The 24,723-nt window shown below is 36.4% G+C and overlaps 1 protein-coding gene across 1 annotated transcript in view; it reads left to right on the top strand.

The window, feature by feature from the left end:
- LOC149550417 (uncharacterized) overlaps positions 1 to 23,980 on the top strand; it is a 29,038-nt gene extending 5,058 nt beyond the window's left edge. Inside the window, exons 2-4 of the mRNA XM_089793436.1 lie at positions 22,966 to 23,411; positions 23,517 to 23,586; positions 23,676 to 23,980. Coding sequence (XP_089649562.1) covers positions 22,989 to 23,411; positions 23,517 to 23,586; positions 23,676 to 23,728 — 546 coding nt within the window. The 5' untranslated portion in view covers positions 22,966 to 22,988 and the 3' untranslated portion in view covers positions 23,729 to 23,980. The remainder of the gene's footprint in view (positions 1 to 22,965; positions 23,412 to 23,516; positions 23,587 to 23,675) is intronic.
- Positions 23,981 to 24,723: the final 743 nt, after the last annotated feature.

Below are 24,723 nucleotides of genomic sequence, written 5' to 3'. Positions count from 1 at the left end.
GTTGATACGTGCTATCAACATTTCTTCTATTTGTGTTAGATTAGAAAGTTGTGATGGTTGTGGACCGGGATCCATGTTGTTTGATGTTGAAAATCGATGTTCATTCTTTTCTTGTTGACATCGATGACAAATAGGGCCGTCAGGGATCCGTGCAACCTTCATTGAAAGATAACTTTCTTGACAAATGTAGCACATGCTCGGCATAGCAAGTTTATCTAGTGCATTTCAAAACATTATTTGTAACGTCCTCAAGTCAATCCCATTATTTTGAATAGTATTGATTGTCCCCTTATCCATTCTATTTTGCGTTCTTTTCAATTGTCTCTGTCTTCTTATTTGTGATGTGAACTCTTGTTGTAAATTATAATTGCCTAAATCAACATCCATAAGATCCTCTACTCGATTAGTTGGTGTTTGTAGAACATGATCTATTGTCATAGAATTCATCCCATCGGAACTAAACCCACCATTTTCATGAGATTGAATTTTTCCTTGATTTGAGTCACGTTTACATAGTTGTATTTGCTGTATTTCTCTTTCATTCAACTCGTCTAGGCTCATAGATCTTTTTGTTTGTCTTCTCACTATATTTTGGTTATCTTGAGATGTTTGTGTACAATGTGCTCTCATCTTATTTGCATGCTATCTCATTTCTTCTTCAATCTCTTCCATTGTCATAGTTGCCCTACGCTTGACATGTCTTTCTCTATCAAGTTGGTTTTGATGATTCCTTTCTTCTTCTCTTTCTGCATTAGTCATTTGTTCACGTCGTTGTCTCATATAATTTTGTGCATATTCTTTGTGTTGTATTTGTTGCTAATCATTTCTAGGACTTATAGCTTCCTCTCTTTGAGCATTATTCCTTTGTTCACGTCGTCGTCTCATATAATTCCGAGCATATTCTCTTTGATACTATTTTTGTTGCTCTTCATTCTCAAAATTTTGTCTTGGACGAGGCATAATCTGAATGTGATAACATTAAAAGTAATAGGATTTAAATTAGTAGTCTTTCACAAACAAATGAAACATAAAATATATTGAGCTATATATTATTAAAAATTATGAAAGTAAAGATTAATATATTTCATAAATAAATATGATATTCTCATAGTAAATTATGGACAAAACCTATCTTTGTATTACAATTATAGACAATTAAAATAGAGATTAATATAAAGCTTAATCTAAGTCTATCATTGTTTGAAAGATATAAACAAATTTAATATATACAAAACCCTAAACTATACTCTAATTTTATTCTAAAATAGTAACGTTAACACTAATTTAACTAAATCCTAAAGAAAATAGTAACGTTAACACTAATTCAACTAAAACCTAAAGCCCAACTTAAATAAGCTATAGTTATATTTGGGGTGCTAATTTAACCTTACTCACCCATAACCCTAAACTAATTAAACCCTAATCGTTCCTAAAAGAGTACTTGAAACGTTTTTCCTACTTCATCTAAGTAATTCTTCCAGTGAAATGGAATCATGTATTTCCTCTTTCTGATTCACCTAAGTTAATCTTCTACTGAGATAGAATTCGTGTTGTAATATTTCCTTTTTCATAAGGCTCAATGGTATGCTCTGATTTATGGAGCAAAATCGGTATTATATGTTTGCAATCCACTTACAAAGAGTTATGCTAGTGAAGTTAGTTTGTTTTTGTGCACTCAAAATGATTGAAAACAAGTATGATTCAGCGTTGTCAAGCGAATCAATAGAAAGCGCCTCATTGTTGCCAAAGATAACACATTTGACATCCAACCCAGTCCCGATACAATCCATGTCTGCCGAGGAATCCATTTTTGGGTCACCATTTTGTGTTACCATTGAGCTTCCGGGCATCTCTGAATTGCTTCTCGTGCACTGCATTGTGATTTTTTTCCCAACAACTGAATCCAGCCGAGAGTTGTTTTTTTTGGAAAACTTGGCGACAGAGAGTTGAGTTGTCCTCTAATGGTTTTTCCCATTTTAGTATAATGAGGCCTTTGGATAATTGGCATGAGAGGAGCACGGCCAGCGTTGAGTTAAACAATTATTTACTAATATGCATTTTTCCATGACTGAAATGCTGCTCAGTGCTGAACTGAGTAGTTGAGATGCAGTTGTTTTAAATGAGTAGATTTTTGAAACTACAAAGGTCCAATTGTGATTCCAAAATTTAAAAAAGGCAAAGAGAAAACTTGACTATTTCAGTATAATTAAAAGTATGTGTGTAGCAATATAGTGATTACCTGTGAAATCTAAATGGTCTAAGCTAAATCGAGAATTTTTCTTACAGGCAGCTTTCTGATCCAAGCCTTTGAGGGAAGAAGAATACAACTCATGAATAAACTAAAATTGAATGAAAGTCGGTAATTGTATGAGATATAGAAGGTATATTTATATATTAATGTTACTTAGTCGGCTTTCAATTTTTAATAGTAAAAACTTAACATTAACATAGTCACAACACTTCATTCCCCCATTTTGCCACTGTAGGTTATGCCTCTCGGCGTAAATATATTTCATTAACCATTTTGTCCATATCAGTAACATTACAAGATGCTTCTATTTATAGAGGTCTTTGATTGTTTCTGAAAACATCTAAATTAATTGACATAAGACCAAATAGACTTTTCTAGAACTATCTAAACATAAATAACTTCTAGAACTTTACAAACCTAAGTATTAATTTGACCTAACCCTATTCAGTAATCTTGCTGGAGGTTCTAGATTCCTCTATTATGCTTTTACATTTCATTTGAGGGGAAATTACACATTCCAACATGAGGTTTATGTCTTAGTTTTAGGATTTCATTGATATGTTGTGGAAGTGTCCTTAAATTAAATTTAAAATATAGAGAGAAAACCAAATGTGAAGTTGTGGGAATAATCATCATCAAATAAAAGAGATCAGTAGAGAATTCTATGGATTTCAAAATATCACAGATTTGTAGATCATTGATTTGTAATTTAGGACAACTTAATTTTTTATTATTATTTTAGTTTCTCGTTTATTATTTCTAGCACACTATGTTTGTGTTCCTTCCAGATATTGTGATCCTTTTCTGAGATGATCCAAAAGTGAGGTTTCTAATATAGCTGTTTTGCTCTTAGATATAATATTTTTTAGATCATATAAATATACATTTTAAATTAAGAATGTTGAGGATCTATTAAGGCCCGTGCCTTATACATTTAACCATAGAGCTAACCCAGAGTGTAGTTCATATGACTTTTTTCCAACAAAAAATAGTTCTTGAAATCCCTAGGCATAAATTGAAGTGTAGCCCTAGAAGGTCCAATGCTCCACCCCCATGAGCATTGCCTAGTGGAATGAGTGCTAAATGTTCCTTCTATTCTTATGAGAGTTGGGTTCTTTGTAAAATATTACTATTGCAGTTAAATAATCTTTACAAGATAGGAGATTAATAATCAGTTACTGCAATGGTATTTTTCATTTGGTATCAAAGCAATGTTGAGGGTAGAAAAAAATTACCGTAGGAAAGAAATTGAGGGTTCATAAAATCTAGTTTGATCTCTTTAGAATTATTATTGCTTTTATCCCCTGAGATGGCTTTAGCTGGTTTGAGAGATCATAACAGATTGGGTGGTGCCTCGAATTTTAGTGTCTAGAAGGCCAAACTTTCTTTATTGTTGGAAAAGAATGGTATTAAGGATTATATTACCAATGTTGTAGCTGTACTCACAGTGCAACACAGCTTGCAACATACAAGAAGGATGGTGCCAAGGCGAGGAGGATAATCCTTGATGGTGTCAAGGACCATATTGTTCCACATATCTCAAAGCTAGGTACAACGAAGAAAATGTGGGACGCCATTTTGAATTTGTACGAGAATGCTACCACTAATAGGAAGCTAATTCTGAGAGAAAAGTTGAAGAATACTTGGATGAATAAGGGAGGAGATGTCACAAATTACCTCACCAGGCTTGGACTTGTCGAGGATGAGTTAGCAGTTGTTTGAGATAGTCCTAGTGATGATGAGCTAGTACGAATAGCCCTAAATGGGTTTACTAAGCAATGTGATGTCTTTGTTCAAGTTGTCGGTGGACGAATCACCTTGCCAGAAAAGTGAGGTGGAACAAGAAAATGTTGCCCTAGTGAGGAAAGGGAAAGCAAAGAAGGGGTCTAGCAAAGGATCAAATTCACAAAGTGAGAAGAAGAAGGACCTATCTAAAATCAAGTGCTTCGGTTGTCATGAGATTGATCACTATGTCAGTGATTGCCCTTAAAGGAAGAAGGGAAAGAAGCAGGTGACAACTTCAACAAGTGTAGAACTCTCTAGTAGAATGAAATATGAGTTTGCACTCATTGCTTGTATGATTAGCTCAACCTCACAGTGTGTTTGGTATATAGATAGAGGGGCACCATTTCATATGATAGGAGTTAGAGAGTACTTCTCTAGTTATAAGGAGAACACCAATATCCAAATTTTTATGTGGAACATGTCCAATCTCAACCTAGTTGGGAAAGGGATTGTTCATTTTTAGAAGGAGAATGGAAAGATAATTCCACTTCATGATGTGTTGCATGTGCCAGGCTTATGTATGAATTTGATTTTTGTAACTGTCCTTCAGGATAAAGGGTATTATGCATTCTTTAGAGGGGCACATGTGTTGATCAAGCTTGAGAAGCATTTGCAATGTCAGCAAATGAATTTGCAGTAATAGCAAATAGTCTTGCAACATTAGTAAGGGTGCAATGATAATGATGTAGGAGCATCCTGAGTTGCTTTGCTATCCTGCTCGGTAGATGTGAGCTCGATTATACTTGTGGACCTACTTGGTGACTTCGTTGGTGATTGGCTCGGTGGAGGTGATTTTTCCTTTGTTCATTGGGTGGCTCAGGTTCTTCTTTCGTCAAGTGCTTCTGTTTTGTATTCACCAAGTGCCTCGATGACCTTTGCTACTGTTGTTTTGTGATGTTTTTCATTGAGTTGTCTATTTTGTTCTCATTTGTAAGCCGACTTGCGTATTTAATTTAAGGCTGTAATTTAATGTATTGGATCAATCATTGGGATGCGTATACATCGTTATTTGGTCGACCTTCTCCATATGATGATCTAGAATATTCTATAAGTTGTTTTGGCAAGTATAAATAGAGGGTCTTGGTCTAGACTTAGGGTTCAATTTTTAGGAGTTAGAATCTGTAAAGGAGATCATATATCTCGCATGTTGGAGGTTATTTTGATGTGTATTTGATTCTTTGTATTGGCCGTAACTAGGAAGGCCTCATAGCTGGGCTTGTATGATGAAAATTTGATGGATCAATGAAAGATTTCTTGTTCTTTCTCCTTTTTGGCATTGTCTCTTCTTGATTGCTTCCGTTGTGTTAACTCTACAAGGTTGGTTGATTGCTAGGTGTGCCTTTGCCCCTAGTCATCGTACTGCCTTGCGTCAGATAGCATTGGGGATAATAGTTGGGGAATATCAACAGGAGGAATTGGGAGATTGTTGAAGTTCTGCCAGTAAGAGGCAAGGAATTTTGTAACTCTTAATTTGCTGAAATTTAATATATTTCTCATTTGCAAAATTGGTTTTCCCTTAGGGGTTTTTCCAGGGACAATTTGTCCAAAGATATTGCATCATTGTGTTGCAAATTTCTTTTTGTATTTTTATTGGTGAAATTGCAGTTGTGTTATTTTTCAATATTAGTTGGGAATTAATTTTCGGCAGTTAAATAGTCCTTATAAGATAAGAGATTAATAATTAGCGATTGCAATAATATTTTTCATAGTCCATGAAACTCAAAAACTACACAGTTGAATCGTGACAACAATATCACAATTTAACTACTTGTGGAAAATATCTCATACATATCAATAGATGAGCTAAAGGGGCTCTATAATGAATGATTCATTGGTGTCCTCCTTAGTTAAGCTAAAGGGGCAAATGGTGCAACAAGCTAAGTGAGGTTAATCTTGGAGGAAACTCCATGGTTAAGCATGCCTAAGTTGCAGAAATGCTAGGATAGGTGAACTTTGGGAAGGTCTAATGCTTCACTCTTCAAGCATCACCTAGATACAATGAGTGCTAAGTGTGCCATTCATGGAACATGTTCTTGCGAACCATGAATCATGAAACATGTGTCAATGAGTTTGACTTAAAAACTACACAGTTGGGTCATGATAGCAATATCACAATTTAATTTCTTGTGGAAAATATCTTGTAGTTCTCAGTTGATGAGCTAAAAGCATTCTATTATTTAAGGTTGACAAGACAACACTTGTTGAAGATTTTGTTAAGGGGGTAGCAAGCTAAGTGGTTTTAAACTTGGAAGGAACTCCATGGTCAAGTGCACTTGAGTTGGAACAATAGTGGGATGAGCGACCTTCCAAGAAGGTGCAATGTTTCACTTGTGTGAGCATCACCTAGATGCAATGAGTGCTAAGTGTGCCATTCATTTTAATGAGATACATGTTCTTATGAACCACGACTAATGAAACATGATTTCAATGAGTTTGTCTTGACTCTTACACAGTTGAATCTTTATAGCAATATCACAATTTGATTTGTTTTGGAAAATATCTCCTACTTATAAGTTGATGAGCTAAAATTGTTCTATTATGAATGGTCCGCAAGACAGAACACTTGCTGAAGGTTTTCTAAATGTGGTATCAAACCAAGCAGGCTTAACCTTAGAAGAAATTCCATGGTTAAGCGCTCTTTAATTGGAGCAATAGTGGGATGAGTGACCTTCCAAGAAGGTACAATGCTTCACCCTTTTGAGCATCACCTAGATGCAACGAGTGCTAAGTGTTCCATTCATTCTCATGAGAGATGGTTTCTTGTGAACCCCTATTCATGAAAAATAGGTGAATGAGTTTTACTTGAAAACTAATTAGTTGAATCCTGATAGCAGTATCACAATTTGACTTGCTGTGGAAAATATCTCTTACTTATCAACTATTATATGTATAATACTTAATTACTCAGTTCTCCCCTTGGCCCTTTGGATTAGGCAAATTTCAAACTGGTTCTTGGTCTTGGTCTTGGTTCCCTTTTGGTTTCCACTTGGGTTCAAACCCAAGTAGGTTGGTTACTCCAGGTCAAATCTAGGTCAAACCTAGGTCTAACCAAGGCAGACCCAGGTATACTAAGTCTGAACTAGGTATAGTTCCACTGGGGACATTCTATAATTTGGTGATAAAAAAACAATTATTACAAAATTTGAATAAAGATTTATAACATTACAAAACAAAATTTGCTGAAGTTCAAATATTTATTATATCAAATTAAACTAGCCCTTAAGACTTCTTCCATTGAAATTTTTATATCCAATTGCTGATAATGACCCCTCTCCGAATAATTGGAAGCTCTATATAGCAATAAATCATATTTGAAACATTAAATAACATCTTCAATAGGTGAAGGGAGTTGCAAGCTACTTATATAATATTTTTCATGTAGGATGTTAATTACAAACAAACAAGCTCTTTGTACAATGAAAAAGTAATAAGTGTTAGACAATGTGGAAAGCAATAATGTTATTAGTATAGTTGATCCCAATAACATTGACAATGTTTGTGAACCAACTAATGCCTTTGATGAAGAAGAAGAAGATGAGGATTTAGATAATCCATTTTATGATTGAAACTTAGCATAAAGTTCTAATCATTGAAAGTCTAAACAATGATACTTGAACTCGATATTATTTTAATAGTTTGGTGTTGATAATAGATATGATGCTAAGGTTACAAGTTTAAGTGTTTTTGTTGTTTTTATGATACTATACAACATTCCAATCTTTATTGATTTTTCTAGGCTGCATACATACGTGTGTGTGTGTATGTGTATTTATCTATAAATATTAGTATGTATGTATATTTTTTACCTGTTTTTGTACTAACTAGCCCAAACGTACTCACACCCCATTTCAAATTTTGTCATACTAGCGAACTGGTTCTTTGAAACCGAACTTGAACCGTTAACTTAGGTATAATATATTACAAACTAGAGGCTTATTGTCCCGTTCACTCTACCATAACCTCAACAAAATTAAAGATGGCCACAAAACAAAGAGAGCATACCACCACTTCACAAACACCATCGGAACATTCAACCCCAAATAAACAATAACCTTTTGTATGTAGAGAAGAATACGAGGAATCCTTGTTAACCTCAACTAAATTAAACATGACCACAAAAACAAAGAGAGCATACCACCACTTCACAAACACCATCGGAACATCCAACCTCAAATAAAGAATACCCTTTTGGTTTGTAGAGAACATATTGAAGAACCCTTGTTGCATGTTAGTGAATTCTCAACAAACTGTATATAGCTCACAAATTTTTATGAAATACTTGCATCTTGCTTTGGGTTTTTATTTGAATCTAGAAATTAGTAAATATAAATAGCAAGGATATTGTAGAAGGCTTTTGAAGAAGGTTCTTGACAATTTTATGTTGTAACCCCAATGCAAGCCGAAAAATTAAAAAGTGTAATTGTATTAACAATATACAACGATATGTGGAGTTTACAAAAGCTTTAGCAAAAAAGACGAGTCGCTTAAATAACGATGACTAAAATAAAACTGATTAATACAATTGAAAAGTAAATCTCACATGGCTATTAACTAGAGAATTTGAATGCTGGCTAAAATTAGCAAGACATTCTAAGAGACTCAAATGGTATAGGAATCTGAGGTACTAAAATATTCTAATACCCTCCCTTAATGGTTGTTTTATCAACTAAACCAAGCTGCCCCCAAACTTGACAAACTTGTCTAGAATGAGAGACTTGGTCAGTATATCAGTAGTTTGGTCCTCAGTGGGGACATATTGCAACATCAATGATCCGTCTTTGATAAGCTTGCAAGTGAAATGACAGTGAAGCTTAACATGCTATGTCTGGTCATGGAAGACTGGATATTTGACAAACTTTAATCCCTAATTGTCACATAACAAGGGAATAGGTCTTGCTTGAGGCATGTGCATGTCTACAAGTATCCTTCGAAATCAAACTGCCCCACAAGTTGCCTTAACAATATACCAATATTCAGCTTCATTGGAGGAGAGAGTTATCGCCTACTACTTCTTGCTAGTCCATGTGACTGCAGTAATGCCCAAACTGAAAACATTCCTAGAAGTAGACTTTTTGTGATCAACACAACTTGCCCAATTTGAGTTTGTAAAACCAACAAGCCTAAGATTTGTGGTTCTATTGTACACAATGCCAAGATCAAGAGTGCCCTTTACATACCTCAGTACATGCTTAGCTGCAACCTAATGTTCAACAGTTGGAGCTTCCATGAAGCGAGAGATGTAGCTCACAACATAGCTAATGTCAAGTCTAGTGGTAGTGAGATAGATGAGGCTGCCCCCTAGTTGCTGAAATGCTGATCTATCCACCACCACTGAATCTGATTTGGCTGAATTTGAGTCCTTTCTCCACAGGTGTAGACGTCGGTTTGCAATTATGAATTTGAAACTTATCCAACATACATTTGACATACTTTGACTGTGAAATGAAGATGGGGCTATTTGTCTACCAAATGTTTACACTGAGACAATAATGGAGAAGTCCCAAATCTGTCGTATGAAATGTCTAGCACATGTTTGACTTGCTCAACTAAATGTGCTGCACGACCGATAATGAATAGATCATCAACATAGATGACAAGAATAAAAGTCTCACCACTAGCATGCTTGACACAGATTAGAATCAGAAGGACTTAATTAAAGCTCTTGATCAATCAAATACTTATCAATCTTGACGTACTGTGCACAAAGAGCTTGTTTGAGGCCATAGAGGGCCTTTACTAATTTATAAACCTATTGTTATCTAGTGTGAAAATTGGAGGTTGTGTCATGCAGACCTCTTCTTGCAAATCATCATTGAGGAAAGCACTTTTGACATCCATCTGATGAACTATCTATCCAAAGTGAGCTGAAAGAGTGAGGAGAAACTGATTGGTGCTCATGAGTCATTATGGCTATGGTAGCAAATGTCTCATAATCATTGCCCTTCTTTTGAGAGAATTACTAATTGTGCCTTGTACCTTTCAAGTGTGCCATCAACCTTATACACCCATTAAAAACCAATGGGCTTCTTTTGTGGTGGACTCTAATGTTGATTTCAAGAGACTCTAATATTTAGCAACTATAGCTTGTTCCCATTTTGGTATACCTTTAGCCTCTAAATATATTTGAGGCTCAAAAGTACTCTGAATATTTGCCATAAGAGCAAAGTTGACTGTATTATGTTGTTTGCTCTATTCTGAGCTATTCTACCTGTTGATGTTAGTTTTGTACCACTGCATAACATATAGCGATTGAATACTTGATATGGAATATCAAACACTCAATCCCTCTCTTGAAAAGTAAATACTCATGAAGACATGATGAAAACTCCAATGTTCCTTACACCTGTGGCTACTAACTCAGTTATATTGATGTGATTTGTTGGTTAATCATGTAGGTGGGCTTACATTGTTCATTCAAGGATTGTCAAACTCTCGTTGTGATGATGATGATGTTTGGCTTGGTAAAGTATATGAATGTCAAATGATGTTGATGGTGATGATGATGGAGGGTGTGTCTGCCAATGATGCTTCTCCTTTCTAACTTTCTTCTTCAGAACTCCAACTACTAAACTATTTGCTGCTCTACTACTACTCCTATGAATGGAAAAATTAACAAATGGACGGGGATCGAATCTGATGAAAGTTTACCAGTGGCTCTACCTCCATAGATGCAATGATTCAAGGGAAAAAGACTAAATTGCCACGCAAGGCTTCCTAACTAGCGACTAGGATGCTAGTGGCCTAGTTTATAGATCCCTATCAAACATCCACTAATATCACCATGCAACTATCCATCTACTCCTACTCTTAACAACTTTCTTGAAATAAAATCTACATTAACAACTTCAAGGAAATTTAACCCTAACTATTGGAAGTAGAAACCATGCAATAACACCAATGTTCTTAACCACCATGCAAGTCACAACAATGATAAAGAGAGACAATTTTGGTATTATCTTAAGCAACAATTTTCTTCAACTCTTTACAAATGAGAGCAAATGGCTTTATATAGGGGCCAAAATTACAACCAACGGTAGAGATTAAGAGACAAAATCAATGATCCACATTAGATCCCAGAAACCTTAATTAGGGTTGCCACCCCATTGGCCTATGAGAAGATGCCACCTCATCAATGGACCAATGAAAAAAAAAAAAGTGGCAACAAATGAGGAAGGCACCAAAATGGTAGCCAATCAGAATCAGACACCTATCTTACCCAAAAGAAAGGAGAAATTGCCACTTGGGCTTACATCAAATGATCTTCTAATATAATTCTACCCTTTTCTTTCATCTTTTTAGCCAAGGCAATGAACTTGGCTAGCGTGTCGTTGACTTCCTTCATGGGAGGGCAAAGCGTGTGCTTCATCTTGAGCTTAGCTGAATTCATCATGTTGCTCGCACTTGCAGTGTCTTCTCATGATCCTTCTCATATTCTTCCGCATATTTGATAAAGGCATTGAGAGAGCAAGGGTGCCCAAATGCTTTTTCTTGATGGCAACCTTCCCCAACTCATCCAATCTTGATCCAAATTTTGTCTCATTGATGTTCTCCTCTTTAATATCTTCAAAATCAAGTGTAGCCTCAACATCGCTCATCATGGTTGAAATGGAAGTGTCAAAACCTGGGCTGTGCTGTGCAATCTCGTTTCGTATCTCTTCAAGTATCCACAGTTTGATGGTCAAGGCAACAAACCAAGACTCCACCATACTCATTCCTCCATCTACCAACTTGGTTCTCTCCAAATATCTTCTTGGTAGCTCGATAAATGCATGTAGCCTGGTAATGGCCAAGTCCTTGACTGGAAGGAAATCCTTCCACTCCCCTTCAAATGCTCTGAATTTGTCTCTTATAGCCACCAATGATCTGAATGTCGAAATAAAGGAAGGTAAGAAACTTCGCCCATCTTGAATTATATCATGGATCCAATCCTTGACTTTGTGCAGTTGAGTCGATATCTCTTCTATATTGCTCCCGCTGTCTTGTGGAAGAGTTGCTTGGTGCAACTGTTGGATAGGCTGGCAATCTCTCCAATACTTGTTTTTAGCTTCCAACTTCACAATCCTCTCATTTGCCTTCCTCAACCTTTCTCTAATTGAAACCATGCCTTCCTAGATCTCCTCACATTCCATGTCATAATTGATTCTTCCCAAGTTATGCTCTACTATCTCATATTCCTGAGCTACAATCTCATCCACTGCCTTGCTAACCTTCAGTATAGCAATCTAAACTTTTCAGTAACCATCATCATCGATCCTAATTACCTTTGCCATCTTTTTTGCAATTTGTCTTTGTTTCTCACTATCATCCTTTTCCACTAACCCTTGAATATCTTCAATTGTACGGACAATCACCACCTTGTCTCTTGGCATAAGCATTTGCCTTAACCTTAGTGTTGCAGTGCATCTCCCCAAATTTGGATTCGGTTCAACTAGAAAAGCATCACCTACGGCCTTGGGCACCTGGCTTATTTCCTCAATATCAATTGGCCTATCCTCTTCTTCACTAGTGACTATCACATCATTTTCGTGTTGGTTCTCCAAGAGAGGAGAGTACTTGGTACTGTTACTGTAACCACTTGATTTCAAATTAGAGCTCACCTCTATCGCGACCCTTTGTCCACTTGTATTATCCTCTTGGCCTCTAGCCTCAATTATGCTCTCCTTTGACGGTGTTGCATTCTGTTTCTTTGCTGGAGGCTCCTAATGTTCTTTACTTTTCTTAGCCTCCAAATTTCTCTTCTTGCTCTTAACTATTCTTTGTTGTTGGCTACTGCCTTCACCTTTTTGTTCGACTGACTTCGCTGGACTTCTTCCTCTGGTTTCATCTTCTCATAAGGCGTACCTTCCGACTTTGTAATTGCCTTAACTTCTCATTGTACCATGACTTGGTGTGTAGATCAACTGTCCTTGTAACTGCCTCTAAGGAAGGATCCTGATGATCATCCCAATCCACTGGACCCAATTCCATTCCATCCACTATATCATAATCATTTCTTTGTACATTTTCATCATCTTCCAGCTGATCAGGAATATCAAGGCCTCTCCATCTTATTGCCCTCATCATGTCCATTGACAATCTTCAGAAAGCTAGCTTCCTCACATGAAAGTCATCCTGTGCATTGGCTCAAAAATCTTCTATAGTAGGAATATGGTTGAATGTTTTTTCATGAGATGCCTTGATAAGACCATCAGGATCGAATCCTTGTCTTGCTCTATACCATCCTCGATGATACCATTCTAATTCTTTCTCCACAATTGTAAAGGTGACAGGATTGGGGCAAGTATCATTGCCTATTCCAAATGAGAAGGTATTCCCTGTCTCACCTCTAAGTTTCATCATTTTGTCATAATGCTCAAGTTGCCTAGCCAACTCCATCAAAACTACCTTGTTGGTGGGTACCTTGGAAGTCTCTTCGGACAAACTGTACTTCTTGCTACTTTAATATATGTAAATTGTGAAAATTGGATGAACCAACTCCCATATTTCTTAACTTTTACTTCTGCTTCCGTTGAGAGCCTTCTCACAAGTGTCCCTTGTAATATCCTTACTGTCTTCATGGCAAAGGCGTCATAAAACATCTTATAATCTTTGGTGTTGTGCAAATGAAGCTGTGGATAGCACTCATGCACCAAACATTGCTCCAGCCAATTGCCAATCACTTCTAAGGCCTTCAGTTAAGGATTTTTATACAGTCTTGTAATCAGATAGAAAAGATAGGATCCCATATAGAATTACTTTTGATTTTGCAGTGTCCTAAGTTGTAACTCTAAATTTTCACTTATGATTCTAGCCCAATCAAATTTTCTCTTTCCATTTTCAATTTCATCAATAAAGTAGTACATCTAGTTCTTGAATTGCATACGTTGAGCCACGCCCATGATTCAGCTGAGAAGCACAATAAGATCGCCATATTCTGATTTGAAATCTGACCTGGTGAGTTTTGACGACTTGGTAACTCCCTTCTTGCCTTCGTGCAACTAATTCTGCTTTAGATGAATGGAGTGGGCCTCCTAGTTATTTTGAAATAACTTAGCCGCCTGATCCTTCATTACCACTGTCATGCTTTTATATTGGGGAATATTAAATACTTTTTCGACCACTTGTCCACCGATGTTGGCTAACACTCTCTTCCCTTCAACAAAAATAATGGACTTTGTAACAATATCAAATTGGGATGCATATTCCATTACCAATTTTGGACAAGGCAAGGTGGGAGGGAAATCTGCCGCATGTATGATTTCGCTCTTGTAGATCTTCTTTGCCATGGGGGATTGTCCTTCCTTCAATCTGTCCTTCAACAGTACCATGTTCACTGTACTGATATTGGTATCACTTATTCGCCTCACTTTCAAAAAGAAGGTGGTCTTAGGCATCATGTCTTCCTTGTCTTTTTTGGTATTCATCCCCTTTGGGTTCTTGCTTGCACTAACATCTACCATCCTAAACACTTATTTCTACCCCTTCGTTCTGAATGATATGGACTAATCAATCTCCAACCTTTCTATTGATGGAATCGAGCGTATTTCTGCCTCTTCAAGTCCTATCTCTACACTTATCAATCTCCAACCTTCTTTCCTAAGGATGGGACTACCACTTATTTTTGCCTCTTCGTTACCTTAGGATGGACTACACTTATATCTCCCAATTTCAATCCTGGGGTGGTCTAGCTTATTTCTATCTCTCCAAATGTCCTATCATGAAATCTACACTAATATCTCCCAACTTCAGCGTATCAATGGAATGATGAAGTGGTGGATGTTGAGTGCAAGAAGAAAACAAGAGAAGCGAACCAAGCAAGAACAAGGAATAGAATCCACCATTAAAACCAATCTTCACCTCTAACAATTAATAGAATTTTACCTTAAATCTGCCTTTACCAATAACAAGACCCTCTTCAAGTTCGGATCAGATCTTAGAAATTTCAATCCTCCTTGCAAATAATGATGCCCTAGCAAAAATCAGAATTTTGACTTCCTTGAAATTGCTCACATTTGCCAAAAACTAGACCTTAAATCATATAGCCTCTTCACCAAATAAAATTGCCTAAATTTGGAAGGAGAAATCACAGCCAAAGATGGAGAAATCAGACTTCAAAAAAATCGCCCAACTTGGAAAAAATATCAGATTTGCTCCAAAATTGTTCTAGGGCAAAAATTCGCCCAAGCAAGAAGGATAAAAATGTCTCCAAAAAATGGAAAAATCTGTCCCAAAAATTGCCCAAGCAAGAAATTTGCCTCCCTTAGAAGAAAATCTCACATCCAAGGAGGAGGAGGAAGAAAGAATGAGAAAATAAGAGGAGGGAAAGCCCCTCTTATACTACACTTTTTGCCTCTCCAAGTGGGCCGACCTGCCTGGAGGGAAAACAAAATTAAATTAGCCCCTTAATTAATGGTCCAGATTTAGATGCAACATTAAATTTACTTAGCCCATAGTGAAATTGGCCCATTTAATTGCTAGTTTTGATTAAAAATTACAAAATAGAAACAAGGCAAGCCTAAGAGATGTCAAAATTTTCATTTAATAATGTTTTGGCAATTAAAATATTATTAAAATCGAATTTAGCAAGCTAAAATCAATTTTTAATTCCAATTTACCAATTTCCTTTAACATTTTAAAAATCCTTTAGGCTAAATTTCAACCAATTTAATGAGATTTTGCAATTTATCCAATTTCAGTTTTGCAAATTTAATCCAATTTCAATTTTGCAATATGCTTGCAATTTTATAACAAAATAAATCAATTTCTTGACAGTCAAAATTCAAACTGCAAACTCAATTTCACTATCAAAATTTTCTTTTTCACCAAAAATATTTCAAGATTTTCCGAAATGACTAAATCTAACAAATTCATTTTTGAAAATGCTCAAGTTTATACAATTATTTCAAATTTTCAAAAAAAATCATCAAAGTCAAAAAATTTGTAATTTTATCTTGCCAAGTATTCGTTTTAACTATTGAAAAAATGTTGTTTTTGAAATTTGTTTGGCCTAAGGATAAAATTACACACTTTGGAAAATCAAGTTAGCACCGGGTGAAAAAAACAACAAACCAAATCCCCTCCTGGCTCGAAGGCGTCCAAGGTATAAAATTACCAATTCGAAACCTCTGGACAACTCCGAAAAATTTGCTAAGGCAACCAAAATATTCCAAAAATCCGTGAAAATTGCCAAGGCTTGCCCAAAAAAAGGGGGTCCCCAAAGTTTTGGGGCGATGGTGTGAAAACCTCACAACAATACCCTCAATAAGTTCATCACGAAGACCACTAGTGGTCTTGGTCCACCACGTAGGCCAAAGAGTTTAAGAACCAACATTTACTGCAGTAAAATAACATTACTCGAGATTGCTTAACGTGGATTGTGAATGTCTCGAGGAATGGTGGGTGAGACCCATCTTATATGAATCCCTCCCATTTGCTGAACCAAATGGAAGATGACCATCCAAATCTCTAGCTTGTGGAGGCTTATCCTTGGGGCTTAAAATTGGAGAACGCTTATAGGACCCTCGCTCTTCATCAAACACCATATCTCAATTGAATATGAGACAATTTTTATCAACAACAATAAACTAATAAGCCTTGTGTCCTTGTGACCATCAATTCTTGAGTCTTGGTATCTAGTTTGGTGCGCTTGGCGTCTAGAATCCAAGAGTAAGTTGTAGAGCCAAAAACCTTTAGATGACTGATTTTGGGCTTTCGTCTAGACCAAGCCTCCTTTGAGGTCATCTTAATGACCGGTGTGGGAGATTGATTCATAAGACAAACTCTAGTATTGACTGCCTTTTTCCAAAACAACTTTGGAACATTTCTATGCTCCAAAATAGATCTAGTCATTGCTGGACTACTTTTCGAAAATTTGATGAGTGATGCAAAAACTCGTGAGTTTTTTATTTCCTCGGTGAATAGTTACGACTATGATTCACAAGAAAAGCTTGTTGAGTCTTTGGTAAAAACTCGACCACTCGTGCATTAAGGCATAAAATTGGCACAAATGAGTTTTATTTCATCGTTTCTTGACTTGTATCTTGCTGAGAGAGAGAATATTCTAACAAACACTTGCAAACTGATTTTCATTGATTTGAAGTAAAAATTGTTGGCATAGCTAATGCAAATTGTGTTGCAGAGATTGCATAGTGCACATTTGATGGTCAATTGATTGGTTATTGTGTTATCATTGATAACTGTTTACCAGAGAGTATTGCTCTACACACTCCAAAGTACAAATCAAGTGTGTGATTGATTTTGTGTTGGTTTACGATGTGCAATTGATATTGTAGACTCAGATGTTTGTAGATGTTGTATGTGCAGTTTCATGTACTGCACACAAGTACAGGGAAAGCTATGATAGATTGAAGTATGGCAGTTTTATTGGGGTGAAGAGTTTGTGATAGACAATAAATGATTTGATTGGTCTATCTAATTTATGATGTTCTAGATGTTATTCAAGATTAATGATATAGACTCAATTATGTGATCATTGTCACAATTGTGCATCATTTGATTTACAAGAAGACATATTTTGGATCAATTGAAGTATGTTCATGAGAAAAAGCAAGAACACTTGAAACAATTTATGTTTGATTCTCAATCAGTAATATTTGGGCCGACTCTGATAGATCTTTTGCAATGTTAAGTTGAGTGATGATGTGGCTATGATGTTGCACTAATGGGTTATATGTTGAATTGGTCATACAGTGGTCATTGTGATTGAATTTTTTGAAGTTATGCATGTTCATTGGAAAAAAGTGCACAAGACCAAATGTTCTTTGTTGAATTGATGTGCAGTTTAAATTGGTGATTGAGATGATTTGGTTAAAGACAAATTAGGATTTAGTGGGCCTAAGGTGGAATGCAAGTGTAATATGTTTTGGTCAAGGCGGTGGCCGCCTTGGAGATTGAAATGTGTATTTATATGACAAGATGTAGTTGTAAGTGTGATTATCGTCAATGGTGTGTACTATCAAGCTGATAGACGAATTTGTGCGATTAGAGGCAAATATAGAGCTGAATTGGATTTGTACAAGCAATTGAGAAGTGCTATTCCTAGATCACTTACCTTGTTGAATCCAAATAGGTTCTTAAGTATAAATCCCTTAATCGTGTGAGAAGGATCCTAACTGGTCTGGAGATTAGTTCCCTTAATTTGGTGGCTCATTAGCTTGAGTTCAAAATCCTCCAGCGCGGTTACTTTTAATAGGGTAAAGAATCTAACAGGGCTAGAGGCAAATCTCTTATTTGGGTGACTCCTAACAGGTTTTGTTCCTAACAGGGTATTACTATTATTGTAAGCTCCTAACAGGGCTAAGCCTTTAACATGGTGCATTTTACAAGAGTACAAAATATTTGTGTGTACTAATTCCCATCGTGGTTTTCCCTATGACCAATATTTGTGTACTAATTCCCAGCATGGTTTTTCCCTTTGACCAAGGGTTTCCATGTGAAAAATATTGGTGTCTTTGTGTTACTTGTGTGGATATTTTATTAGTTGTTTTATTGATAGTTTCGCAAGTTTACATTGCATGCATGTAGTGGATCATTGAATGGTTAAGATTTGCTTTGGTTGATGTTTATTTGATAAGTTGGAAAGAGTTTTGAATCTGATAGATTACTGATTTAGCCCCCTCTCTCAGTAATCTTGGACCTTTAAGTATATTAATGATTTGTATCAAAGCTTTGTCCTCTTGGTGGAAAGCTAAACAACTTGAGGTAAAGATCAAGATGATGAAGAAAGAAGGTACAAAGTTTTATAAGGAAAATTTCTCTATATGGTATGATAGGATGGAGATCTATATGATAGGAATGGGGCCACAATATTGGACACATGTTAACCAATATACTAAACCTAATGGGACATCAATGCAAATCAATTGAAGGTGGAGACAATTTACATAATAGCATTAGATGCCATTGTAAGTACCCTATCTGATGTTGAATTTGTTGAAATTCGTGGACTTAGTACTACACATGAAGATTGGGAAAAAATATGACTACAGTAGAGATGTACATGTTAAAATTAAAAAGAGCTAGGGTTGGAAGCTTGAAAGGGAAATAGGAGGACAAGAAAATGGTAGAAGGTGAACATGTTGCTCAGTATAGTTATAGGTTGAAAGAAGCGGTTGCTGCAATCAGAACTGCCGATGAAACCATTATCGATGGAGAAGTGGTAAGTTAAATGACGAGAACCTTGCTGCCTGCTTATGCCATTAGAGATTCTGCAATTCATGGGTTGAGAGCATTTGATAAAGTTTCCATTGATGGACTAATTAGAATCCCCACTGCATTTGAGATGAACAATTAATATATTAGTATTCCTAAGGTTGAAGCAGCTTTCAAGGTTTCCTTATTATTGACACTGGGAAGTAGATGCAAAGAAGTTAGAGAGATTAATACATTTTTGATGAAGAAAAAAGACAAGATGAGTTGGAAGCTCTACTTGCAATGAAGTTGTCTAGAGGTACTGATAAGTACAAAAGCAAATTACCTCTGAAATGTTTTTCATGCAAAACGATTGGTCACATTGCTGCTAGATGTCCTACTATCAATGAAAAGGATAAAGCAAGAAAATTTAAGGGAAAATGAATGAAGCAATGTTATGTTGTAGTTGATGAAGGGGTGACAGATGATGAATTAGAGAGTAATGATGAAGAAGAAGTGGTTTTTGTTGTCAAGGAAGAGACCAGAGAAGGTGAAGGTGAGAAAGCCTTAGTCCAACATCTAGATCACATCAGTGATTGGGTCATTGACAGTCGATGTTCTCATCACATGACCAGTGATAGAAGCAAGTTCATCAAGCTTGAAGAGTTGGATGGTGGTGTTGTCAAGACTTGGTAACAACACTCCATGTTTGGTAGAAGGTAAAGGATCTATTTTCTTGAATAGTAATTGTAAAGCTGATGGTGTACATCTTGTTGAAGGTTTGGAACTTTGAAGCACAACTTGCTTAGTGTTGGTCAGCTTAATGATAAAGGTTATCATCTAGATTTCAAGGGAGGTATGTGCAGGATTCTAGGAAGCCTAGGAGATTTGATTTCTACTGGGAGACAAACAAAAGGTAATTTATTACGTTTGAGTACTATTCTTAACAATTGTTTGGTTGCAAAAGTTGAAGAGTTGGCTATGGTATAAGAGATCTTGCCATGTGAACTTTGATATCTTTGTTAAGATAAACAAGACTAAAGTAGTTATAGGATTTCCTCCATTAGTGAATCCAAACAATGCTATGTGCAAAGAATGCCAATCGGGTAACTTGAGTAGAGTAGTATTACTTTCAGTAGCGCATCTTATTCATTTGAGAATGTTTTGGACTTGGTCCATACTGACTTGTGTGTTCCTACAAGGATTAGGAGTTCTGAAGTATTCATAAGTTCAAAGTGTTTAAGGCTCTAGTTGAATGGGAAACCAGTAAGAATCTGAAATGTTTAAGATTTGACAGAGGTGGAGAATATACTTCTTGGGAGTTTATTGACTATTGTGACATGAATGGAATCAAGAGGTAGATATCTGCTGCAAGGACTCCACAACATAATGGAATAGTTGAAACAAGAAATAGAACAATCTTGGATACTGCTAGAACCATGTTGATTCAAGGTGATGTTGTAAAGATGTTTTGGAGAGAAGCTATTAACACTGTAGTGTACACTATGAATCGGGTACAAGAGAAGAAAGGAACTGGTAAGATTCCTTATGAATTGTGGCATGGTCATACTCTTAATGTGAAGTAGTTTAAAGATTTTGGAAGTAGATGTTATATCAAAAGAGATGACCTCATTGGAAAATTTGATTCTAAGAGTGATGAAGGATTTTTCCTAGGATTTTCTACCAAAAGCAAAGCATATAAATGTTTTAAAAAAGGAGTAACAAAATGATTGGGTGCTAATGTGAAGGTAGATGAATTTCCAGTTATATCTTGTTCACGATGATTCTGATAAGGAAATTGTTTATGTACAACCGAAGGAGCAAACAAACGTTAAACAAAACAATGTAGAAGAGGAAATAGTTCAACTGGTGGAAGAAGAAGAAGCTCAAAGGCCTGAATCAGTACTGCCAAGGTATGTGAAGTTGAATCATTATATTGAACAGATAATTGGAGACAAGGATGCAGGTGTACAAACTAGAAGAAAGGTTAGAGAGAGCACTTGTTTGATTTCAGAATTTGAACCAAATATGATAATGGAAGCATTGAAAAGTGATGATTAGGTGAAGGCTATGGAAGAGAAACTTAATCAAATAGAGAAGAATGATACTTGGACTTTAGTTCCAAGACCTGCAGACAAAAATGTGTTAGGCACAAAATGGTATTCAAGAGATGGTGCAGTGATTAGAAACAAGGCAAGACTAGTTTGTAGAGGACTGAACTATGGAGAAACCACTGCACCAGTGGCAAGACTTTAAGGGGTTAGAATGTTATTACTAATTCAACCTACAAGAAGTTCAAAGTCTTCTAGATGGATGTGAAATCTGCTCTCTTGATGGTGTAATAAAGGAAGAAGTTTATGTTGCAGTTGAACAACCTGAAGGGTTTGCATTATCAGAAGATCAAGATATGGTCTACAAGTTGCATAAAGCACTGTATGGGTTGAAACAAACACTTAGAGCATAGTATGAAAGGTTACAATTATTCTTAGTAAAAATTAGCTTCAAGAGAACTAGAGAAGACAATAATGTGTACTTGAGGATGGAAGGTGATAAATTTGTTGATTGCTGAAGACTTTGATGATGACATTGTCTTTGGTGGGGATGTTGATGACATTCACTTTTGATTCCTGTTTCAACAATATTTCCCACTCCAGTACATTGCCAATTTTCTATCTGTCATTTATTGCATTTTCTTTCAATTTATTGTGATATTACTTCATAAATATTGGTGAAAACTTAATGGAGCACTGCAGTGAATGATATTTTGAAAAACTCTCAACATTTTTAGGAAACTGTTAAGAACCCTATCATTAAAACGATATATCGGGATATATTGTGACATTTAAAAAAGCTCTGTATCCAATGAGATTCTTGTACACTAGTCAATGCATAAAGGACAACCCAGGTGCCATGGGTTCAAAACGTGAGGGAAAAGTACATGGGTATATAACAGTGTGCCCTGGAGATGTGTCCTCCACCCCCCTCAAAATCCTCAGCATTCCTGGAATGGGGACATTGTTCTGGCATCCCTAGTGGCACACTTGCGACCATCCACCAGAAATGCAGGGATGTCCTGGTGTCCTCGGGGTGGTCAAGGAGATGCAGCAGTGTCCCTTCACTCCTCTGGGTCACTCAAGCGCCCCCCATCACAGCACAAATAAAAAGTGTAAATTAAAAAAAAGACACAATTTTAATTTGTTTTTGGGTTCTGTTTGCCCCAAGGGTATGGATGCTTCAGATGCAGGGCTGGCTGGTGTTCCTTTTGTGGTTCTTGACCTTGGAGTCTGATAGTTCCAGTGTGCTGACCTCTCGAGGGATGATTAGAGGCCTCCTTCACTACATTTTGATTTTTGTAGTTTGTACTTGATTTGATATCATGGTACTCAATGTGATCATCGTTATGACTAGATATTTTTACTTTTGATATCTCTTATATAATAGAACTCCTTCCATTTGCTGATTGACTATTAAATTTTTTTTTGTTCAATGTTTAATGTTCCATTTCCAATGTTCAAGTATATGGTAATTCTAATTTACTATTTTACAGCTTTATGCCTTGTATTGTTATACTATCTTTTCATAACCAGCTATCTGAATTAATTTCAGAACTGGGATTTTGTGCTTTCTGAATGGTCCTAGGTTCATTTAGTAAGCATATTTTTACTTAAGTGGAATTTGTGATCCGCTGAGTTGATGAATAATGCAGCATGCTACATTAGCATAATGAGAAATTGGGTAGCAAATGGTATGGAGATGGACATAATAGATATTCTTTTCTGACATCAATTTCTGGCTGACAGGTCAGTTCATCTGAGAAGTATTCATGGCTAAGATAAGCACAGCAGCTGCTAAACTTAAAGGTATTGCCAAAACTAGCAATATGGCAGAAAGTTTTGTGAAAGGAAAGCAAACTATTAAAGCTTTTGAGGAGAGGGTTAAGGCTGCCGCTTCAGAGAGGGTTAAGGCTGCTGCATCAGAGAGTGTTAACATAAGGATGCATAAGGTTGCTGCCTCGGAGATTGTCAACATAAGGATGCACAAGGCTGCTGCATCGGAGAGTGTTAACATAAGGATGCACAAGGAAGAAGAGCGAAGAAAGATACCTTTAAAGGATGTAGTTTCACTATGTACAAAGCGTTGGTTTCAAGATACCTTGAAAGAAGCAAGATCTGGTGATGTAGGAATGCAAATTCTTGTTGGGCAGATGTATTGTAATGGCTATGGTGTTCCCCAGAGTATACAGAAGGTACAAGGCTATTGATTGACAGATATCTATGGTCGAGTGTGGTTCCATATATATGATTTCTTTGTTTAAGTATTAAATTTTTCTCCTCATTTTTTGTTCGGGCAGGGAAAAGCATGGTTCCAGAAAGCTACGAAATCTAGATTAAAATATGTAAATTTAAGTTCCAAGCCACCAGGTGGGATTGCAGCTCCTTTAAATGCTTTTAAAAACTTGCAGTCTTTCATTGATACAGGGCTTCCAGGTTAATCAAAAGTTGTTTTGCAGGTTACAATGCAAGTGAATCAGATTCAGACAAGAAGGATAATAAGCATAAGTAGTTTAAAGTGTGCATGTCCACATGAACAAACGTATGTAAATTGTTAAGCATGAATATGCAAATAAGCCCTTTCTAGGTGCTCATCTTTGTAATATAAACTGGTTGCCTTTGTTTATACATTTTTGAGATGCCACTTAATATGGCACTGTTTCTTAATTTACCAAATTTCACGTTTTTGGGCTGATGTGGTCATATTATTGTAAATTGGTACGTAAGTAAATGCAAGGGTATCTGATGGACATGTTAGTTAAAATGATTATTTTTCTGAGCAAGGCTGGTGAGGGCTGCGGTGGCAATTGGGTTGGGGCTATTGATGTCGAGTATGCCAATTATGTTTGGAGGTCCTAGATAGCTTTTGGGTAGGAAGCAGATGCTAGTTTGTCTGTATAGATGATGTTTAAGGTAAGAAACAACATTCAAGGGTGAATATGCGCTGAGATATTTTTATGGCCAACAATTGATGGTGCAACTGCAAAACCTTTGGCCGGTGATGTAGAAATTAAAAACAATTGATGGAAGCTACAAAAGTTCGAGCTTGTTATGCGATTTTCTTGACACAAGCTTTTACAGATGAGACGATATTAGATTGGGATCTATTGAATTCTGGAGAGATGATCTTAGGCAAAGAAAGGCACTCAGAATTCAACATCTACATTATAATTAAGGAAATTTACCTATGCATTTTTTGAATTAACATCTCTTTGTTGATATATATTACATACTGCTACTAGCATTGGCACATGATGTGGATTGAAGATGCTTAGATTGCAAAAAAACACGAGGATATCTTGTCACTGCTAATTGCAAAAAAATGAAATAAACTCGAAAGAGAATGTTTATGATTCCATCTGGCATGAACAAGTCATCCGTCACTCCCCTTTTTAAAATGCTTCACCACAAGGCTCTGCTAGCTCTTGTAATGGTGGCTGGCTTCAGTCATAGACAATTCTGAAGCAAAGTGGTTGGTGCGAGGCCTTGCTCTATTTGCTCGCTGAC

The sequence above is a fragment of the Cupressus sempervirens genome, chromosome 7 (assembly GCF_028749045.1).
Source record: "Cupressus sempervirens isolate cs-2001-9-10 chromosome 7, ASM2874904v1, whole genome shotgun sequence".
Taxonomy (NCBI): Eukaryota; Viridiplantae; Streptophyta; class Pinopsida; order Cupressales; family Cupressaceae; genus Cupressus; species Cupressus sempervirens.
Note: the sequence above shows the minus strand (reverse complement) of the source record. Positions and strands in the feature narration are given on the sequence as shown.